Source organism: Bacillus rossius, chromosome 1, assembly GCF_032445375.1.
Source record: "Bacillus rossius redtenbacheri isolate Brsri chromosome 1, Brsri_v3, whole genome shotgun sequence".
In the NCBI taxonomy this organism is placed as follows: Eukaryota; Metazoa; Arthropoda; class Insecta; order Phasmatodea; family Bacillidae; genus Bacillus; species Bacillus rossius.
Window position 1 is genome coordinate 153,082 of NC_086330.1, and position 23,864 is coordinate 176,945.

Genomic DNA, 23,864 nt, shown 5'->3' on the forward strand with positions numbered 1-23,864 from the left:
CGTTAGCAGGATACCACCAAACCATTCGCTTTGAAATTACATTTCACACTGTTGATCAAAGGATACGTTTATGGTCAGTATTTGGTTGTGCTTACTTGTGATATGTTTGATTAATACTCAGTGTTAAAGAACTAATGCAAAAGAAGGAACTTGCATTCAAGTTGTTTGTCACAGAAAATTGTTGCTTAAGACTTTAAGAGTTTAAGACTAAGTGCTAGTGGGGTTTTGGGGTGTTTGCAAGCTATTTAAAGTGCTGTGTAAAATCTCAAAGTAGTTTCATAAAATTCTCACAGAGTGCTTTGTCATAGCTGCCAAGCAGGGAGGATCATCTCTTGCCACTGGCCCGTGTGACCCACAAGAAATAAAACTGTGCGTATATTGTTTACCTCCCAACCCAATGCTACAAGTTTCATTTCTTCCTTCAAGCTTTGCTATCCACACTTCGCCAACTTTTTTTTCCTATGACCTGGAACTTTCTGCAGACAAAACTAAATGTTTATTATTTCTTTATAAAAAGTTTTCTAACTGGGTGATACGTGTTTAATTGAAACATTTGTAGTGTGCTTCATACTAAGAGAAGTTTTGAAAAATATAAAATGTTTGTGCTCAACATCAGATGTAAGCAAATTGTGGGATATTAAAATGTTGGGTTTGCTATGTAGTAATTTATCTCATTTATTTTAATTACTATCATAATTTTGTATTTGTAGTATGTGTTAATTAATTTAATAAACATAAACTCACATAAATAAGCATTTCAAATTAAAAAAAATAATGTTTTTAATTCATAAGCTCAAGAAAGCGTATAAGTTTGAAAATGTAGAACCTAATAAGACTATGAATAAAAATTTTAACAATTTTTAAATTGAATAGTATAACAAAATATATATTCTTGGTGAGAAATAGGAAATTGTGGCATTATTATTCCACTTAAAAGGTATCAAGTGAGATTCTGTTTTTATTTTGTAACAGAAAAAAAACATGGCAAAGCCAGATTGTAGGTGGCCAAGTGAGTATTTGTTATTATTGTAGGTAAGTGCTAAAACTCGCAGTTGCATTTAGATAAAACAATATCACGTAAAATAAATTATTTCCAGTTCCTCTGTTAGTCTGATTCGAGGATTTTGTATTTAACAATAAGTAGTTGGCGGAAGGCTAAAAGTGGCTAAGTCGCCAGAAGGATTTAGGCACGGAGGCATGGGTAAAGATTTTTGCGTGTGTAAAGCACAGTGGTGGAAAGAAGATGGGAGAAGGGAGGTAGAGTAGCGTGATGAGCTCTGCAAGGGAAAAAGAAACAAGAACACTGTCGCTAGGTGGCAGGAAGCTGTAGATGCCAAGTGGAAAGGCTTGAAAAAATTATATAAATATCTTACAATAAAAAGTCCCAAAAAATAAATCTAAAATATCCTAAATATATTAAAAAATGAAAAGCGTACCATAAAATTACCTAGAAATGGCACAGTTTGGCAGATGTGAAAATTTTTGTATGAATTTCCACAAAAGCACAGTATAATGAAGTCATTGCAATATATAATTTTCTAAAATCCTGTAACCCCTTCTCCCTTCCTTCACGGGGTACAAAACAAAAATGTTAACTAACGTCCAAAATGATGAACACATTTAAATTTTAAAAAAAGGTGTGTAACAAACTGCAGAGTGAATAAGGGGCAAAGAATAACCGAGAGCAAAGTTAAGATCATTTGGAGTGAAATAGACTGTTTTGACTTAGTGAATTTATTGATGTATTTACTCGTAGAGCAAAATGTTTACACGTGTGTACATAAATCTTAAACCTACAAATATTAATACTTAACTAGCAACTAGAGCAAAACTTTTACACATGCATGTACATAAATCTTAAACCTACAAAAATTCATACTAAACTAGCGACTAAATTTGGAGCCTCTGTTAAGTCTATGTTTTGGGTGGGCCACCAATTTATCGGTATACTTGTGTGTGCAATCGTGTGTCTGAATGAATTGTGAACAAAAAGAAAGTGATGTGAAAGATTATTGAAGATGGCTCCAAAACTTAAATGATTTGCGCAGGCAGGTCCAGGATGAAAACTGAAGCAATAGCTCATAGTAAAACTACAGTATTATGCAAAAATATGACAATGTCAAAAGTTATTTTCGCAACTTTTCGGGTAGTGCAGGCCTAGTGTAGAGCCTGTTCCTTCCCCATGCCCACCTCGTTCCCACTCCATGCACACAGGTGGCTACTGCATGTGTGTGCCGCATGGCTAGATTACCCTGGACGCACACTCCCGCGCACTATTGTCTCGTGTTGGAGGCGCGTGGGAACGTAACAGAAGTTATGCTTTCACACTAGTTCCAAAACTAAAATGAAGTAGTTTCTAAGATAGTTTCCCAAATAAAAAAAAGTCCCGCATCAAACAAAGTTAGTTCTATGCCTCGGCACTAGTAAAACTAGAAAGGCACTTCTTCCATGCAGAACTTAATTTCAGGAAACTGTTCCGTCACCATTGAGGTCAAAATACTGGGTGGATGTTACTTCGGCAGTTGAGGAGTTGCAGTGAGAGTCGCTCTGGCGTTCATGCAGGTCTCTGCACTAGATGTTGAGCGCCCCACTCTCTTACGTGTGCACACCTCCAGTCGTCACAAAGCAGACCACACTCGGGCGCCACGCATGCTCGGAGCACACCACTCGCACATTCCAAATAAACACTGAAATTCTGGTATGAGTCCCAGCATGGGGAAAACCGACCCACACACTTCTCGTACAATTCCTGTATGCCGTTCCTGCGTTTGTAGAACCCCTACTCTTTATAATAAAATTTTTAAAAAAAATTACAATAATATTTCCATTAAAAAATGACATTATTTTTGAGATGCAAATAGGCAAATTCCAATAATTATAATCAAAGAAAGTGTATTACTAAAAATACAATGTGCCACAACTAGTAGACCTTGAAGTGAAAATATTAAAAAATTTTTTTTAGATAAAACAGAAGTCATAAAGTGTGCCATCCACCTCAACCTCAATTCACTGTTATTGTCATTTTGTAGTACTTGTTCTAAACCTTAATTATCCTTAATAAATTCCTCTTGTATATTTTCATTTTAATTTAGCTGGTAGCATACACACACATACACATTCCAGAAGAATGTTAGAAACAAATGTGTTTAAATAATACTTCTTGTACAAAGTTTTGTGTCTTTTCTGTAATTATTAAAACAGGAGGGCCTTCTAGAAAACTATTTTGTTTGTTTATAACTTTGTAAAACAACAAACTTAATACTAAAACTACCAAACTCGTGTATTAAACTTTGCCGAGCTCTTGAAGGTCGTTGGGCGGGAGAAGAGGTCGGGATGTGACAGAAGATCAGCACTGACAGGTTCCCCTACTGGATTACATGCAGCGTCTGGCGAGATTCCTGCCCGTGTTACTGCCTTGGCAGCTTTCATCTGCGTGTCTTTTTCCATTAATATTTGTGCAAAGAAGTCTGAAAAACTCGAATTTGGAGTTTTTCATCAATTAGTTTGAGAGTTCCATAGTTTGCACCAAGGTGTGATGATAGGTTTAAAACATTCTGTCTTATCTCATGTGTGTCTCAGTTGTATGAGCCGTTGTGTAACACACACCTGTGCTGCTTAAAGAGCAATATTCCAGAACCCTGCACTCATAGGAAGTGAAAATGTTTTGCAATTTACTTCAATTAGTAGAGCATTCCCAAATATTGCAAACAAAAAAAGTGTTGGACATAAAATTATTCCGTGATGATTTGCATGTTTCATAGTCCAATTGTTGTATTTGTTTTTAAGAATTGTGTAATGCTAGAAATGCAATTTCCTAAAAGACTGCACATTGGTGTAAAACAGGGGGTTACAGTCTAGTTATTTTATACGTAAAAGAATTGTTTCACTTGAGACAATGAAACTTAATCTTGGTACAAAATAAGGGTGTATACAGGCAGGGGCATAGCCAGGGGGGGTTTTAGGGGTTCAAACCCCCCCCCCCCCTAGCACCAAATCTTTAATTAATTTCTTATTCATCACTCAAACAAATTTCATATTAAAATTAATAAAAATTTTACCATTACAATATTTAAATTTAAGTACCGAAAACTGCTAAAATAGCACTATTTTACACCTTAAAATCCAAATTTTTCCAGGGGAGGACCCCCGGACCCCCGGACCCCCCGCTTTAATACGGCGGGGGGGGGGGGGGGGGGGGGAGGCGGCATGCTTCTTAACACCCCCCATACACAAATCCTGGCTACGCCACTGTATACAGACTTTGTTAGAATCTCAGTCTTGTGTCTTCCCTGGGTTTTTTTTATTAAAAAGTCTTACGTTATTGTAAGACTAGATTTTTTAAATATTTACTCTGTTGTTTCAGCACCACGAATTCTGTTAGCTTTAATTAAATTTCTAACTATAATACAAAAATGTTTAGTTTAAGCATTGTAATGTTTCTGAAGTAAGTATCTCTAATTTTAATAGTTTGAATGGGCACCAATTTAGCTTCACAAACTGAATTTAATAATGATTATAATAACTAAGAAATACTCGGAATCAACTACCTACAAGTAAAGGTATTCACATTAAAATTTTTAATGTCATGAAGAACTACCTATCCTTGATGTGCTCAATAAAACCACAAAAGGTTTACAGTTATTAAAGCACGTTAAAAATATTTCACAAAATTGTACTTAAATTTATAACTTTCCGATAGTTTCCAATTGGTTATATCATTATTAATTTCCATTTCTGTTTCAAATTCACAAAATTAAAAGTTATTATCTTATAAATCTGTAACTGGCAGAGGTATTTGAATTAATAAAAAACAACAACCAGTAAAAGTATGAAATTAACCCAAGTCTGAGGTGAAAATTTACTTCAACTAGAATTAATACTGCTCAGTAAAAGCACTAGTTTGAAAACTTGTCTCTTAAATAAGCCTTTGGGATAATCAAACTAATTATAATATCAATGTATTATAATTGTCTCCATCATTAAGAAAATAAGTGACAATTTGAAAGAATATTACATTTTTTAACTATTTCAAGAAATACTACAGCAAATGTTAACCAATTGGGTACTCTCAGAATGGATTCACTAACACTATCGTACAATACTTTTAAATATAGTTTCGTACATAGTTAGTTTACATACTGTATGTCTTTTACAGCTTTGGAGTCCTAGGTACCCTTCAATACAAAAGATTGGCTAGGGTATTTTGACGAATAGTCAATGGTTGTGTAACTGTGTTGAAGTTCTCAGATACAATCACGGGAGTTCTCGTAGAAACAAAATCTAACCAGTTCGCAACTCTACAAATATATACTACCAAAAATTCGGAAGCTTGAATCAATAGTACGGTACTACTAGTTGCCTTCTCTTGATTAACTTTGCTGAACTGCCACTTCCGTTGTCCAAAGCTTAGTAATCATCAATTCATTAAAATGAAATTAATAAACTCTATCACATTAAGAACTTTACAAACTTCAACACATTGTTGTTTAAGAAACAACACTGCCGAAGTGACATTTTCTTAAAAAATTATTTTTTTCCCATGGAAATATAAACAATTAGCATCTTCTCACAAAGTGAAATCACCAAAAACCTGACAATGCGCTGCTATGGTCTTTTTTCTAACACAGGCTATCATTCAGTTCCAGCATGGCTCATAAAGTTATTAAGCTCTCCTGAAAAATATGCTTTTTGTCACATAAGTGGTGTTTCTTATGTGATGACTCTTTAATTTGTGACAGTGTGACTGTGGAATAGTGAATCCTTCGGTGTGACGTTGATGTTCAATCTTGCTACTGCAATACTCTTGTTTATAAATTGTCCAATATTTCAGGAGCTAAACAAAATGTGGACTATATCTCGCGTTGACTATGACTCACCTTAACTTTTCTAACAGTTGAGCATGGATTCCTCATTTTGCTGATAATGATGTTTAATCAATCAGTAGCTGCATTATAAAAACACATGGTTTATAAAATTCTCTTAAAACTATGTTTTACGGTATAATGTATAAAAATAAATATCTGTGAGAAATAATAGACCTCATGTTCATTTAAGTACTTTATAATTTTAAAATATAAGATTTTACTAATTACAAAGCTTACTTGAAGAATATTCCTCACATCATAATTAATAATTGAATATCTCAATTAATGAATGAAAATTATTAAAAAAAAATTATGCAGGCAACTAAAATAATTAATAAAAATCTGTGCAAAATAATATTAACATCCACCGAACTATTTTTCACTAGATCTCATTCTTAATTATGAAATTAGGAGTTACCTTAGTCGAGACTAAATATTTATGTACCTGAAGATCTGGAAAGGTAAATGCTAAGGATTTTGCAGTATTATTCCCAAGATTGGAGAGTTTTTATTCTTGGTTATGATTCCAAGTAGAGGAAGTTGGTGTTTTTCAGATATTTCCTAAGAGTTCTCCAGCTAGAGTCTGACTGCTTCCTACCGTGTGCTAGCAGGAGTGTGTGTTCCAGAAAATGCCGGAACGCTCCATAATACTGCTGCATGCGTGTGCCCACAACCCCACGGGCGTGGACCCCAGTCCGCAGCAGTGAGCCGAGATATCCAGCTAGAGTCTGACTGCTTCCTGCCATGTGCTAGCAGGAGTGTGTGTTCCAGAAAATGCCGGAACACTCCATAATACTGCTGCATGCGTGTGCCCACAACCCCACGGGCGTGGACCCCAGTCCGCAGCAGTGAGCCGAGATATCCAGCTAGAGTCTGACTGCTTCCTGCCATGTGCTAGCAGGAGTGTGTGTTCCAGAAAATGCCGGAACACTCCATAATACTGCTGCATGCGTGTGCCCACAACCCCACGGGCGTGGACCCCAGTCCGCAGCAGTGAGCCGAGATATCCAGCTAGAGTCTGACTGCTTCCTGCCATGTGCTAGCAGGAGTGTGTGTTCCAGAAAATGCCGGAACGCTCCATAATACTGCTGCATGCGTGTGCCCACAACCCCACGGGCGTGGACCCCAGTCCGCAGCAGTGAGCCGAGATATCCAGCTAGAGTCTGACTGCTTCCTGCCATGTGCTAGCAGGAGTGTGTGTTCCAGAAAATGCCGGAACGCTCCATAATACTGCTGCATGCGTGTGCCCACAACCCCACGGGCGTGGACCCCAGTCCGCAGCAGTGAGCCGAGATATCCAGCTAGAGTCTGACTGCTTCCTGCCATGTGCTAGCAGGAGTGTGTGTTCCAGAAAATGCCGGAACACTCCATAATACTGCTGCATGCGTGTGCCCACAACCCCACGGGCGTGGACCCCAGTCCGCAGCAGTGAGCCGAGATATCCAGCTAGAGTCTGACTGCTTCCTGCCATGTGCTAGCAGGAGTGTGTGTTCCAGAAAATGCCGGAACACTCCATAATACTGCTGAATGCGTGTGCCCACAACCCCACGGGCGTGGACCCCAGTCCGCAGCAGTGAGCCGAGATATCCAGCTAGAGTCTGACTGCTTCCTGCCATGTGCTAGCAGGAGTGTGTGTTCCAGAAAATGCCGGAACACTCCATAATACTGCTGCATGCGTGTGCCCACAACCCCACGGGCGTGGACCCCAGTCCGCAGCAGTGAGCCGAGATATCCAGCTAGAGTCTGACTGCTTCCTGCCATGTGCTAGCAGGAGTGTGTGTTCCAGAAAATGCCGGAACGCTCCATAATACTGCTGCATGCGTGTGCCCACAACCCCACGGGCGTGGACCCCAGCCCACAGCAGTGGGCCGAGATCTCCAAAGTGGTCAAACAAAAGAAGCTGTTTCCTTTCTTTGACATGGCGTACCAAGGATTCGCTTCCGGTAACTGCCACCTTTCACGTTATAATGACTAAGTTAGGGACCCCAGGTAACTCTAAATAAAACTGATAGAAAACAATGTTAAAATGAAGGCATAAGTTGTGCTAAATATCTGTGTTGTTCAATAATTCAAAATTAATCTTTTTTTGTTTTAATTTACTCTCTTAACCCTCAGTTTTGTTGCGGGATATCTAAGAGATAGTGTAGGGATATTTTTTGTTCCCCACCTTCCTGGTCGGTGACTGTGCTCCCTGGTTCCTATTATATTCCAGACGTTTGACGCGGGAGAGTTAAGTGCCTCTCCGACCTCTGTGCGACAGCTCAGATTTGCAAAATGACGCTTTTGTTCTGACAGATTTCCGTGACTGATATTGTAAGTTTTATGTTCTTCGTATAAACATTAGCTCCCTTTTTTTTCCTTTTATATTATTACATTATCTGTAGCAATTTCATTGCGTACCTTTTACGTACACGTAACGGTATTGGTGGAATAAACGTCTATGATCTCTCAAATTGCTGCGACTAACGTAGGCATTTAATTTTTTTAAGACGGCATGAATTTAAGGATTAGGTATTTCCTTGATAATGAGAAAGATATTGAAGTTATCTTTAAAAGATTTGTGCAATGGGAGTGCATGACTTGATGTAAGTTTTTGGACATACGCCATAGCTAAGAACTTTTCTGTTGAAGAAAAACTAATAAATAAAATAAATAAATAAAAGTACCCAAAAAAGACAAAAAAACACACAAAATTAAGCAAACAATTGCTGTTGTCAACAAGGATATGAACACCACAAAATATTCCGAAACAGTAATATGGTCAAAAAACAAAGAAAAATGTACTAAGAGAACGAAATAAAAAAACCACAAATGATGACAACACAAAAATATTGAACCCAAAATAATTCAGACAACAGTTGAAACGAGACAAAAACACGACAAAACAAAACGACAAACGAACACAATAGTTTTTCTAAAACAGAAACAAGCGACGTTTCGGGAACTGCTATCTGCTCCCGTCCTCAGGCAGAGACGCACATGGTACGGAAACACAGGTGCGACTCAAGTCTTTTTGTTTTGTCGTGTTTTTGTCTCGTTTCAACTGTTGTGCTGAATTATTTTGGGTTCAATATTTTTGTGTTGTCATCATTTGTGGGGTTTTTTTTTTTTTTTTCACCCTAGATGAAATGCTGGTTGCCTTTAATTCAAAGAAACCTGCTCACTACAAAATTTAAATTTTCAGTCTATCTGATGCCAGAACCTGCTACACTGTGTGTTTAGAAGTTTCTGTATGAAGCCATTCGTCCTATATGTGGTTCTGGAAGAAATGTAACCACTGACAAATTGTTTAGCAGCTGCTGTCTTCTAAAAGATTTGAAAGCTGTGAGGTTGTCTATGGTTGGGACGCTCAGAAAGAATACGGCAAATTCCATTAGCTTTCAAATCAAAGGAAAGAGAACAATTGAACCATGTTTGGGCTTCAGAAAGAAGCAACACTTATTTCATATGCCCCAAACTCCTACAGCAGCGTTGTTCTCATATCTAGCTTGCACTTTGATGCTAAAATTGATAAGGAAACTGGAGAACAAAAAAAGTCTGAAATCATAACCTTCTATAGTAAAACGAAGTGTGATGTCGATACAGTGGACAAGATGTTAGATACAAATAATGTTGCTAGAAGTACTAAATGTTGGCCAATGGTCATCTTTTTTTCTATGTTAAACATAGTGAGGAATAAATAGTCACATTTTATTCACTGGCAACTGGCAACCAAAATAAAGTGAGATGCAGGAGGGCTTTTATACGGCAACTTGCAGTTTCACTAAATCAGGAACAATCAGAGAGAAGAAAGGTGACCAATACTGGACTTCCGTTGACTATTTCAATCAGTTTGAAAATTCTTCACTCGGAACATATGAGTACTGCAAGTACATCCGAAATTGCAGCGCCTGCTGAGACCAGTGAAAAACTATTGCCATGTTCCACATGCCACTTTAAAAAGAGAAGGCATCTTAAATACAATTGCCACGTCTGTGAAGCACCACTTTGCCTCCAACATGTCAGGATGAGATGCCAGTCTGAATGTAAAGCAACCTGTGCTAATGAAACTGAGAGACTGATAAAATACCAAAGTATACTTTATTATTAGAATTTTTATAGCTAATTTATTGCTTGATTTTATATTGCTAATTTTTGAATTTTGTATTTGTTCCTGCCAAAGTTTTTTTCCTGCAAAATATATGTTTGTACTTAGATTTTTCACGGCCGATCTGAAACATTTTAGAGCTGCGACTAACGGAGGGTTAAAAATTTTGTTCTGTACCCAATGAATTGAAACTTAACAATTTTTTGGTAATTCTAAATGAAAAACTTATCTTAAACTTGTCTTAACTATACACACACTTAACAGCCGACTAATGAAAAAACATTTAAGCCAAAGTTAGTTTACATCCTTTTCAAAAATGTCTTAATTTCCTTTATATGTCAAAAGCTGTTCATTGGTGAGAAAAAGTACATCGAACAACATTTATTGTAAATTTATTGATAAACTATGCCTACTAAATTGTTAGTATTTGAATTTTTTTTTTTAATTACAAAATTAAAAATAATGTTCATACTGTTATAGAAAACACATTAAATAACAACTTGAAGCTCAAATTTAATTAGTCAGTGAGGCCATTCACTGAGAGAGTAAGACAGAGATTTAAAGTCAAATAAACTAGGATTTATTGAAATAATTTTATTGAATTAAAGCATTTTTTCAAACTGTTTGTCATCGTCAGTGCACACTCTACATCGCACTAGAATGGACTGCTTCACGAGCGATGGATACCTGTGAGGATTAATGTCTTAGACTGCTTCAGTGATTGGCACAATTTCTATAAAATGTATATAACTTGAAAACTACAAACCATTTTTTTTAAATTCAGAACTATTATTAATTGGCTAGTCAACTGTAATCGGCTTGGTGTTGAGTTCTGGGTGCATTGTATATTGTGTATAGGCAAGAAAACTAAAAGGGCATGTCATGACTCAGCATAACTTCTCTAGTATTCCAATAACTCATTTTGGGGAAACAATGATGAAACTCTGAAAAAATCCTTATTTAGTATAAATAGATTGATAGAGCAATAGGATTTCTGATACTTAAAAACAAATTAATACCACTCAAATCGGCAAGATTCTGCCTTGTACAGGATGCTTCTGGTGTGAGTTGAATTAACCTTGGAGATTAAATAAGTTAAAAATAACTCGCCAAAATAATTTATTGCTTAAATAACTAAGTGCTAAAAATTACAATAAATCAGTCTTGAAGTTACAACGTATGCTCCACCAGCCATCCTACCATTACAAAATGTACTTGGAACTTAATCAGAGTGTGTCATCAATTTTAATCCTAGACCTAAAGGCGTAAGTTAAAATTATCTTGAAAACAACCAGCCATGTTATCAGTTATTCCTCCTCACAGAAACTAGTTTCCCAAGAGAAACACACAACAGAGTTACATGACTGGATCTTTGAAGTCCGATGATGGGCATCACGACTCATATGACAAAGCTTCTCCAATTATCACACTCGTTACGACAGACTAAATCCCGCCTATATTGCACCCTTAAGAAGCGCTCGTGCATCCTTCCAGAAAAGACCAGTGACGCCTCACCCAACGACTGGCCAAATGGGTTACAAATCGCTCATCGCGGTCGCGGCACATTGCCATTGTGTGACCAGCTATGGCTGGCAGAGACCATTCATCGGAATGTTAGGCATCTGCATGCCGCAGTGTCTTCGTTACTTAGTCGTACCACCCGCCCGGCCATATAAAGTTTGAGCAGTGCATTTCCTATGATTAATCAACTCTGGAAAATTGACGACCATAATAATATATAGGATTGTGATAGTTTATACATGAGTTTTTCATTTAATAGTATTAAAGAAGAAGTTAGTGTATTTGATTTATTTGTATTTCGTTCTTGTGTATGAACTGAAGACTGTAATTTGACCTGTGAATTGTAAATTCCTGAAAAATTAGTTAAATGTTTTGGTTTCCATGTTTTACTGTTACCAAATCAATATTTTGGAAATATATTCTATGTGCAGACACTATGCTATTACAATTTCATTATACAGCAAGACCTGAATTTTACATTTTTGTCATTTACACTTACCCTAATTATACTTTTATTGTGGCATGCATGTAAACCACAGAGCAGAAGTGACCCAACTCTGTTGAACCTATTAATAAAATAAATGAGAAGCTGGTAGTAATTGACTTAAATTCTGATGGTAGGGTACAAACAGATTTCCTGTAGGTTCAGTATCAGTGCCACACACGTGAGAGTGAGATGTCATATGAGGCATGTTGTCGCAGGTGACGTAGACAAGGATGCCTTCGCTCTCAGGCACTTTGTGAAGGAAGGCCACGAGACCATCGTTACGCAGTCCTATGCCAAGAACATGGGCCTCTATGGTGAGTGATTTAGTGATAGGTTGTGTCAAAAGCATGTTATGTTTCTGTGGTAGTACCAGGTGTTCCACTGAACTATTTGTACAATGAATAACTTTCTACAAATTTATAGACCTTCTATGGATTTTGAATAGAAAAACACCTCAAACTAAAATGTGTAGCTTGTTAGAAAACTACACCATTAATGTTACTGTGGAAGTCTCAGAGTTTAAGTTAATTAACATAGTTCCCTAAACACACAGAGAGTAGGCAACGATGCATGTAGGACTACTCGCCTGAACCAGAACATTATTAGTGCCGGCATCATGGCTAGGTCGCAGGTTAGTGTCAGGTCCTAGACCACTGTTACAAATGACAAGGCCAGGAAAGAACTTTGAGTGGCTGGCATTATAGAAAGAGAAATCTCTTCCTCTTCCTAATTTGAATATTTTGAAGTAGGTATGTTTTTTGTGAATACTAATAATTGTGTATGATCTCTAATCCCATTGGTTCAGTTATAGTGGAGAGTATCTCATATTGCTCACTTCTACTGGTCTGAATTTTATGAAGAAAGGATTTGGTGTGTGTGTGTTTGTTTATGTGTGTGTCTATGTATATGTCTATGTATATGTATATATTGGTTGATTGCTTGATTAGTTACATACCTAATATCAAGAAATTAATTTTCTCCTTAGTAAACTCTTTAAAAATTATAATACTATTGTACGAATTAAACACTACTATAGTAGAAAGAACTTTTAAGTGTTAATTTAACTATTTTTAAATGAATATTCTTTCAAACTGTCAATCCTTTAAATCACTTTGTTTTTGGATTTCTAAAGATTGTTGATGGAACATATACCTGTTTCTTTTTATCAGATTAAAAGACATAGGATTTAATTAGGTTCATATTAGCTATTAGCAACGTTGATAAATAATTTTGGTTTGGATAGTAAACCTGGTGCCCAATAGCTGAGATAGAAGCGCGTAGGAGCGTTCAGCCTCATCACGAGTAGCAAAGAGAAGGCTCAGAGTACCAGCTACCAATATGCCAGTTGTAGTTGGCTCTTTGTGTGCTGTGTGCAGACGAGCGAGTAGGACCATTCAGCCTCATCACAAGTAGCAAGGAGTAGGCTCAGAGTACCAGTTACCAATATGCCAGTTGTAGTTGGCTCTTTGTGTGCTGTGTACAGACGAGCGAGTAGGACCATTCAGCCTCATCACAAGTAGCAAGGAGTAGGCTCAGAGTACCAGTTACCAATATGCCAGTTGTAGTTGGCTCTTTGTGTGCTGTGTGCAGACGAGCGAGTAGGACCATTCAGCCTCATCACAAGTAGCAAGGAGTAGGCTCAGAGTACCAGCTACCAATATGCCAGTTGTAGTTGGCTCTTTGTGTGCTGTGTGCAGACGAGCGAGTAGGACCATTCAGCCTCATCACAAGTAGCAAGGAGTAGGCTCAGAGTACCAGTTACCAATATGCCAGTTGTAGTTGGCTCTTTGTGTGCTGTGTGCAGACGAGCGAGTAGGACCATTCAGCCTCATCACAAGTAGCAAGGAGTAGGCTCAGAGTACCAGCTACCAATATGCCAGTTGTAGTTGGCTCTTTGTGTGCTGTGTGCAGACGAGCGAGTAGGACCATTCAGCCTCATCACAAGTAGCAAGGAGTAGGCTCAGAGTACCAGTTACCAATATGCCAGTTGTAGTTGGCTCTTTGTGTGCTGTGTGCAGACGAGCGAGTAGGACCATTCAGCCTCATCACAAGTAGCAAGGAGTAGGCTCAGAGTACCAGCTACCAATATGCCAGTTGTAGTTGGCTCTTTGTGTGCTGTGTGCAGACGAGCGAGTAGGACCATTCAGCCTCATCACAAGTAGCAAGGAGTAGGTTCAGAGTACCAGCTACCAATATGCCAGTTGTAGTTGGCTCTTTGTGTGCTGTGTGCAGGGGAGCGAGTAGGACCATTCAGCCTCATCACAAGTAGCAAGGAGTAGGCTCAGAGTACCAGTTACCAATATGCCAGTTGTAGTTGGCTCTTTGTGTGCTGTGTGCAGACGAGCGAGTAGGACCATTCAGCCTCATCACAAGTAGCAAGGAGTAGGCTCAGAGTACCAGTTACCAATATGCCAGTTGTAGTTGGCTCTTTGTGTGCTGTGTGCAGACGAGCGAGTAGGACCATTCAGCCTCATCACAAGTAGCAAGGAGTAGGCTCAGAGTACCAGCTACCAATATGCCAGTTGTAGTTGGCTCTTTGTGTGCTGTGTGCAGACGAGCGAGTAGGACCATTCAGCCTCATCACAAGTAGCAAGGAGTAGGCTCAGAGTACCAGTTACCAATATGCCAGTTGTAGTTGGCTCTTTGTGTGCTGTGTGCAGACGAGCGAGTAGGACCATTCAGCCTCATCACAAGTAGCAAGGAGTAGGCTCAGAGTACCAGCTACCAATATGCCAGTTGTAGTTGGCTCTTTGTGTGCTGTGTGCAGACGAGCGAGTAGGACCATTCAGCCTCATCACAAGTAGCAAGGAGAAGGCTCAGAGTACCAGTTACCAATATGCCAGTTGTAGTTGGCTCTTTGTGTGCTGTGTGCAGACGAGCGAGTAGGACCATTCAGCCTCATCACAAGTAGCAAGGAGTAGGCTCAGAGTACCAGCTACCAATATGCCAGTTGTAGTTGGCTCTTTGTGTGCTGTGTGCAGACGAGCGAGTAGGACCATTCAGCCTCATCACAAGTAGCAAGGAGTAGGCTCAGAGTACCAGCTACCAATATGCCAGTTGTAGTTGGCTCTTTGTGTGCTGTGTGCAGACGAGCGAGTAGGACCATTCAGCCTCATCACAAGTAGCAAGGAGTAGGCTCAGAGTACCAGCTACCAATATGCCAGTTGTAGTTGGCTCTTTGTGTGCTGTGTGCAGACGAGCGAGTAGGACCATTCAGCCTCATCACAAGTAGCAAGGAGTAGGCTCAGAGTACCAGCTACCAATATGCCAGTTGTAGTTGGCTCTTTGTGTGCTGTGTGCAGACGAGCGAGTAGGACCATTCAGCCTCATCACAAGTAGCAAGGAGTAGGCTCAGAGTACCAGTTACCAATATGCCAGTTGTAGTTGGCTCTTTGTGTGCTGTGTGCAGGGGAGCGAGTAGGAGCATTGAGCCTCATCTCGAGTAGCAAGGAGGAGACTCAGAGCACCAGTTATCAATATGCCAGTTCTAGTTGGCTCTTTGTGTGCTGTGTGCAGGGGAGCGAGTAGGAGCATTCAGCCTCATCACGAGTAGCAAGGAGGAGGCTCAGAGGACCAGTTATCAATATGCCAGTTGTAGTTGGCTCTTTGTGTGCTGTGTGCAGGGGAGCGAGTAGGACCATTCAGCCTCATCACAAGTAGCAAGGAGTAGGCTCAGAGTACCAGCTACCAATATGCCAGTTGTAGTTGGCTCTTTGTGTGCTGTGTGCAGGGGAGCGAGTAGGAGCATTGAGCCTCATCTCGAGTAGCAAGGAGGAGACTCAGAGCACCAGTTATCAATATGCCAGTTGTAGTTGGCTCTTTGTGTGCTGTGTGCAGGGGAGCGAGTAGGAGCATTGAGCCTCATCTCGAGTAGCAAGGAGGAGACTCAGAGCACCAGTTATCAATATGCCAGTTGTAGTTGGCTCTTTGTGTGCTGTGTGCAGGGGAGCGAGTAGGAGCATTGAGCCTCATCTCGAGTAGCAAGGAGGAGACTCAGAGCACCAGTTATCAATATGCCAGTTGTAGTTGGCTCTTTGTGTGCTGTGTGCAGGGGAGCAAGTAGGAGCATTGAGCCTCATCTCGAGTAGCAAGGAGGAGACTCAGAGCACCAGTTATCAATATGCCAGTTCTAGTTGGCTCTTTGTGTGCTGTGTGCAGGGGAGCGAGTAGGAGCATTGAGCCTCATCTCGAGTAGCAAGGAGGAGACTCAGAGCACCAGTTATCAATATGCCAGTTGTAGTTGGCTCTTTGTGTGCTGTGTGCAGGGGAGCGAGTAGGAGCATTGAGCCTCATCTCGAGTAGCAAGGAGGAGACTCAGAGCACCAGTTATCAATATGCCAGTTGTAGTTGGCTCTTTGTGTGCTGTGTGCAGGGGAGCGAGTAGGAGCATTGAGCCTCATCTTGAGTAGCAAGGAGGAGACTCAGAGCACCATTTATCAATATGCCAGTTCTAGTTGGCTCTTTGTGTGCTGTGTGCAGGGGAGCGAGTAGGAGCGTTCAGCCTCATCACGAGTAGCAAGGAGGAGGCTCAGAGGACAATGTCGCAACTGAAGATCATCGTGCGTCCTATGTACTCGAACCCACCCATCAACGGAGCACGCATCGTCACTGAAATACTGTCTGACTCATCGCTCAAGGCAGAATGGTGAGTATACCTACATTGCAAGGAATACTACCTCTTTTGTGTAAAGTCTTAGTGTAGTTTAACATTATTAAGCATAATTTAATGAAGAACTAGCAACTCCATTTTTGTCAGTAGTTCACCCTTGGCGTACATTGGGTTGCGATGTCCATGCTGGCCCCACAATGCTTGTATACAAGTTGTGTCACCGTGCTATGTGGTTTCCTTCTGGTCGCCAACTATCTTCAAGTATGGCAAAATATTTGTTTTTTTTGAAATAATCAAATAAGCTAAAAAATACTTGTTTACTTTACCAATTTTAGATGTGTAACATCTCTGTATATGGCATTTCGTAGGAGTCTTTATGTGAATGGAACGGTATTCTCATGGCATGGATATGTGTCACCACGGTGTAGCCATCTGGGGTGGATGACGTAGTTTCACTACACATAAGTGAAATTCTATAGAATTAACTTATAATAAATGAATTGTAACAAGATGGGCATTATTTTAATAAAATTCCTTGTCGAAAATCGGGGTTTAGTTTTTTTTGGAGTTTTTTTATCAGAACCGTTTCATTATATAGTTTAACATTTTGCTCTGCAAATAGAATGATTTTATAGTCGACGTAGATGCTCCGGCAATGAAATCTAGTTGTCGGTGCGGAAACTACGTGGATTTGTGTCCATAAATTTAGTTTAATGCACATTTTGCGTATTATATTTATCATGCTTGGATTTATTCTACATTTTAATTTTGTGTCATAGTTTCGAATATCAGTGTATTTGCAACATGAGTACATGTGGTTAACATTAAAAACTTATGCATAACAAATATACAATTCATTAGCAAACATGCAAATATTACATCCAAGTGTTTTTGTAAAAGGCTTTTTAAGTCTAAGGTTTTCATCTCCATTCTGTGAAAAGCAGTGACAAAGTTCCTTATCCTGTTAAAATAGCCTGGATCTCCAACATTGTTTCAATAAATCACCTCATGTATGATTTAAAAAAACCATTAAATTAGGTGACTAATTTTTAATCTTTAACTATTGAGCCTGCAGATCATTGTTGATGTTAAATATAAAATAAAACCCACTCTATATTGTAATTCATTTATTTTCATTCACTAATATCAAACATAGACACAACACTTTTAAGCAACATATCACTGAAAACCATTATATATGTAAATACTATACCACCAAGACATTTTGCAGATATAAAATACATCTATTAGCTCCACCTTTTTTCATTACAAAAAATTTACATTAAGTATTATTAAATCTTAAAGGGCTACCGTAATCACTCGCGTAATGTCCGCAGTAATTTGACCACATTTTTGGCCAAAAAAAATGGGGTGCGGACATTATGCGAGGAAAAATACAAAAATACAAAATTTTGTGTCTTAATTATTACTAAAAAGGCACAAAACGTATCTAAAATCAATTTGGATTTCACTAGCTATTTTAAAAGAATATTGCTGCGGGATCGCTTTCAAACAACCCGGCTTAGACCATGTTTACTTTGCTGTAATTGCCACCGGTAACTGTCTCGCACCCGCCGGAACATTAAAAAAAATTACGCGCTACACTGAAATAAGTGTGGTTACGTGTGCCTTATTAATGTGATTAATATGTGATGGATTAAAACGGCTATTAACTGCACGGCTGCAATATTTTAGCCGTACCATATCCTTACGTGCGGCGCGTAGGGAACCAGCGAGCTGGCAACAGCGCAGTGACTCACCAGTTCCACATCTGCTGAGCACTGTACTCCCCCCCTTACAGCAACTGATGGCCTTCGTGACGTAGAGAAGGAGGAAGGGAAAGGAATCATTTAGAGCGTGAGAATGGCCAAGGGAGGGATTCCAACCAGATGTAAACAAAGAGGGGTTCTGTTCTGTCCTGACTCGTAAAACAGGGTACACACTAATTAAAGTTGACGTTTCTTTTACGCTGCGTGTCTTACCTCAACAGAAAACAAGACTGATCCATGTCAGCAAATGTGATAATTTTTTTTTTATAAATATAACATAACATTAAAACAGTTCAAATAATGAACTTACTTACTCAAAAAAACTGATACTGCAACAGCACTCAAAATATTAATTTAGTCTGCATTTTAGTAACTGCAATTTCAAATAGGTAAATGTCACGTTAACCTAATTTAAAAGAAAATTATACACTTAAGAGTTTAAAAAAATGTAAGTCTTTCTCAACACATCACTTTCTAATCTGCTACCGACGCGTCGCTATCATCTTCCTCGGCGTTACTGCTTTCTGCGTCAGCATCGCTCCTGTCGTCATCTGTATCTTCCCAGATTACATCATCTTCAGTTCCATCGAGAGCGACGGTGATGCCAGTCTTTTTGAAGCTTTTTACCACCATAGCTTCGGTGATGAGTGCCCAGCTTTGTCTCGCCCAGTCGCATATCTGGGTTAGCGATGGTCTTTTTAGTTTTCCCCCGAGTTCGTGATTATCGTCTGCCATCCATTCAGAGTAGAGTCTGCGAAGGTGTCCCTTAAAAGGTTTGTTGAGGGAGACATCTAGGGGCTGCAGGACAGATGTCAGGCCTCCCGGAATTACAGATATGTCGGTCTTGCCTTCAGACAGGTCACGCTTGACATCTTCCACAAGATGTGCTCGGAAACTATCCCACACAAGTAACGATTGTTTCTTCAGAAGAGCACCGGGTCAACGATTCCATACAGTTTTTAGCCAGTCTTTCACAAGGGGGGCCTCCATTCAGCCTTTCTCTTGGACCCGCACATGCACACCACGCGGTAAGCTAGTGCCTTTTGGCATTGTTTTCCTCTTGAAAATGATGTATGGCGGCAGTTTCCGCCCGTCAGCCGTTACCGCTAGCATAACTGTACAGCGTAACTTTTCGTTTCCGGTTGTACGAACGGTAACACTTGATTCTCCCCTCGGACTAATCGTCGTACTTTGCGGCATGTCAAAGTATACCGGAGTTTGGTCAGCATTACCTATTTGTGAGAGTAGGTAATCATGAGTTTTTCTCTGCTTAATGATGAATCGCTGAAACTGCAGTAACTTTTCGTTATATTCTTTCGGCAATTTTTGACTCAGTGATGTTCTTCGTCGCAGAGAAAGGTTGTTCCGCCTCATAAATCTTGTGATCCATCCACGACTAGCCTTGAATTCGTTATGCGGTGTATTCATGGAACGCGCAATTTCCCGCGCCTTTACTTGAACCATTTCATACGAAACAGCACAGGCATTACTTCTTAATTCACGTATATAGTTCTTTAACTTCAAGTTCTGGGAACTTCCCAGCCTTGGGTCCGCGAAACGCACGCCGTGTTGCATTTGTTGACTGAAACTGTTCTTTTATTTTCCGCCACTGACGAACACTTTTATCGTGCACTTCAAACTCCCTTTCAGCAGCCCTGTTCCCATGCTCTTCAGCATAACGAACAACTCTTAATTTAAACCGTGCAGTGAAGGATTTATATTTACCCATTCTGTACTCTACACTACAAAACTCAACGCGAAACTCATGCCTTGAACTTGCGTGCGTGTTGGTCAGCTGTGTATACCGTTACTGTGCTTTGTTCAGTTCAACGAATTTCCCCACCCTTTCAGGACAGGAGAGAAAGGACAGCTCAAGGTCACGGCTTTGTTTACATAGCCGTCAACTTTCCATTCGTACTGCGTCCTTTAGGGGTGGCCAAAGTTGTGTTGCCCGCCGTAGACGACTGGTGCGGACATTATGCAAATTTTTAATTTTTTCTTTTAAGGATATATAAATAAAGGGTGCGGACATTATGCGAGGGCGGACATTATGCGAGGGTGGACATTATGCGAGTGAATGCGGTATTTACAATAGTGATGGTAGTGTGAAAACCGAAGAACAGAACACATTGACCAATCGTCTCACACTAGTGATGGGGCAGTTCCTGTTTTTTCCCGTATCTCGGTTCGGTACCGGTTCTTAAAAATTGATTCTTGGTCCTCGGTTCTGACTTAAAAAATAAAATAAACATTATTCTCACATTATTTATGAGGTGTTTCAAGTAATAAACTAGTATTCATTGTTTCAGCTACAAAAAAATAATTAAAAAGCCTGTATCCAGACTTACATCTTCAACAATTTACTATTTATAACACTGAAAAAAAATTATTTTTTTGTATTCTGTCCTCAATGTTTTTATTGCATGCTTACAAATAAATGCAGTGGCATTTAAAGAGGCTTTCAAAGCAAATTAAAAGGTTTAGTATAGTTTTCAAGCTACAGCAAACACACCAACCTATTACAAATGTAATATATATTGGTGAAAAATAATTCTAAATAATATAGAGAACACTTAATAAAAAGAAAATTTATTATATTAATCTAGAAATTAGCTTAAGAAATCTACATACACCCTCCTTTAAAACATAGGAATAAAAAGAAAATATTACAATAATGGAAATAAATAAAATGGGAAATGGTGAACTTTCAAAGAATTAAAATAATCAATTGTCAATAAAACTTATTGTCTACATTGAATTAAGTTTGTTTGCACAATCAACAGTAAATTTACTGCCACACTTCTGATGCAATTTCTTACACAAGTTGCATTATTTTGCCAGAATAATTATACTTTACAGGTGTCAACAATCATTTTGTTTGACCAATTAATAGTAAAATACATCTACACATCCATACACCACTTTGCTAAGAAAAAAAAACAACTTTAAAAGCATTATTTTTTATCATGTGTCCGCTGTATCTTCATCAACACTATTAACACTAGTGCCACTTTCAAAGCAATCCCGTTTGCTTAAAAGAGAAAGTTACTAGCCACACCGCTAGATGGCTGTAGATGCAGTGAAATTACACTCCACAGCACTGCACAAAAAGCATAAAATTTTAGAATGCCGAAAATTATTACGGAGATATTTAAAATCAGTCATCAATTCTATTAAACAAATATACTATGGAATTTGCACTTTTAATTGTTCTTTATACTCCAGTCACCCATACTTATGTGTCAACAACTCAATTAGCTGCCTATTATAAAAACCAGTGAAACGTAATGGCATCTTTCTGTTCTCATCTCTCTGCTGAGGCACGTTATACAGTTGCACACATCGATAAACTACATCTATGGCACCTTAAACTGTTATTTTTTCATTGAAAAACGTACTTTGTTTACAGATGTGACGAGAATATTAAATATTTTCACGTGTAATTTATTTTATAGTTAAAAATGAATATTATTCCACAGAAGTCCAAAAAAATAATACGTTTGTGAATTGGACGTGAGTTGAGCCATTTCGTGCTGCAGTTAGGTTTTAGTGAAGGACTATTTTGCAATACTGCTGGTACCGGAACAGGCACCGACATTTGAGCTGTGGTTCTTGGTGCCGGTTAAAATGCTGAGAACCGTAGGAACCGAGAACCAGTACCGACCCATCCCTATCTCACACGTACAAGTAACATCAGGCGAGTGCGACAGTTGCATTACTGCTAGCTCCAACGTTGCTGAGCCTTGATTATAATATTTGAGGAACCAATCAAGAGACTGCAATTAATAAGTACACTGAAATCATTACATACCAGTCTATTATTCTTTGTTTAGGAAAAAATGTAAAATGAGTGAATATTAGTGATTTATTTATTCATTCATAGTTATGCTGAATCCCACACAATTAATGTTGAACTTGTCATGTATAAAATGTCATATATCAGGAATAACATATTTGTACAGTAATGTAGAACATAATTTACTTAAGGTATTACGGGTCATTCTCCCCCACCATTTCAGATTCGGCTGGAATTTGGTACATGGTATCTCCAGACAAATATAAGAACTTACAAGTTTGTTTCATTTTTGGAATATTGGCTTTAGTTTGGAATTTAAAGCCCTTCAAAGTTTCCCTCTGTGGAATTGGTGGAATTTTTTTATTCCGCAACCAAAGTCTAGTGACACATCTTGCTTCAACTTACATTTGTAATAAAAGTTAATAATGTATAATCGGGAAATTCACCATACTTATTCAGAATTGTATGTAGATTTCAAATATCAATTGTAAAATGTAATTAAATTCCCAGAAGTACATGCAATTTATGTTAGAAGTGGGGAAAAAATGAATTACCAAAAATTTTAAACTTCAGTTCAGTAATCCTTTTATAACTTTTTTCTATTATTCTTTACAAACCATGGTTCGGTACCAGCACAAAATTTGCTAAACAATTGGTTGTATAAAATTTGTTATTTACCTTCCTTCTTTATAAAAGCAGGTTCAAGTGGAAGTGGTTAAGATCAAAATAAATCAGTTTTAAGTTTACAAAATAATTTGTACATATAAAAGCAAATATTTAGTAAATTTTTTATTACAAAAATGTTTGAAACAATGAATTTAGGATTGTTGGAAATGCACATTTAATATATATATATATATATATGCCTATATATGAAACATACAAATGAAAGAAAGAAGAAAAGTTATGGTTCAATTAATGTTTGGTCACTCAGTCAGTTTGCGTAATATTGCATCATCTTGCTTAAATGTAGTAGATGATGTAATATATTGCATCATCTAAATGTTTTCTGTAGGGTGATCTCGTAGAAGATATCAGTCAGTCACAGGTTGTCCAGTGTGTGTGAGAGGAGCTGCTACTTCTCTGTGCACTTCAACAAGTTGTCTGGGATTGTTTAATCTATGACTGATAATCTTTGAGTGTTGACATTGTCATGAATATAGACCAGTGTGTCAAGATGGCCGGCCTATGTAAACACAGTCAAGTAGTCGCTCGTGTTATTGTATGCATATTGTAGTCAGTTGACGAATAAATTAATTGCAAACAATCTCTCCGAATTGTCAACGTATTCATTTGCTAATGAATACATGGTGCCGAAACCCGGGACTGTGTTATGAAGAGTTAAACGAACATACAACTAACGTTAACAGTTAATAAGAAATCGTCATGGCCACGGAGTCGGGGGTAAGCTTAAAACCACCCAAACCATTAGTAATTACAGAACAAGGTATGGCGAATGCGTGGAAATTATGGAGTCAACAGTTTGAATGGTATTCTGTCGCAACTAACCTCATGAAAAAAAGTCCAGAAGTACAAGTTGCCACCTTCATGACAATAATAGGCCCGGATGCAGCTAATATATATAATACCTTCTCACTCACACAGGCAGAAGAAAGAAATTTAACAGAGATCAAAACAAAATTTGATGCATATTTCTCTCCTAAATCGAACATAACCTACGAACGGTATATCTTCAACAAGATTGTGCAAATGGACAACCAGCCCTTTGAC

The 23,864-nt window shown here is 38.6% G+C and overlaps 1 protein-coding gene across 1 annotated transcript in view; it reads left to right on the top strand.

Moving 5' to 3' along the window:
• The window catches only part of LOC134530742 (aspartate aminotransferase, mitochondrial), a 56,711-nt gene that overhangs the window by 8,866 nt on the left and 23,981 nt on the right, over positions 1 to 23,864 (top strand). Inside the window, exons 5-7 of the mRNA XM_063365865.1 lie at positions 7,651 to 7,807; positions 12,175 to 12,273; positions 16,439 to 16,604. Coding sequence (XP_063221935.1) covers positions 7,651 to 7,807; positions 12,175 to 12,273; positions 16,439 to 16,604 — 422 coding nt within the window. The remainder of the gene's footprint in view (positions 1 to 7,650; positions 7,808 to 12,174; positions 12,274 to 16,438; positions 16,605 to 23,864) is intronic.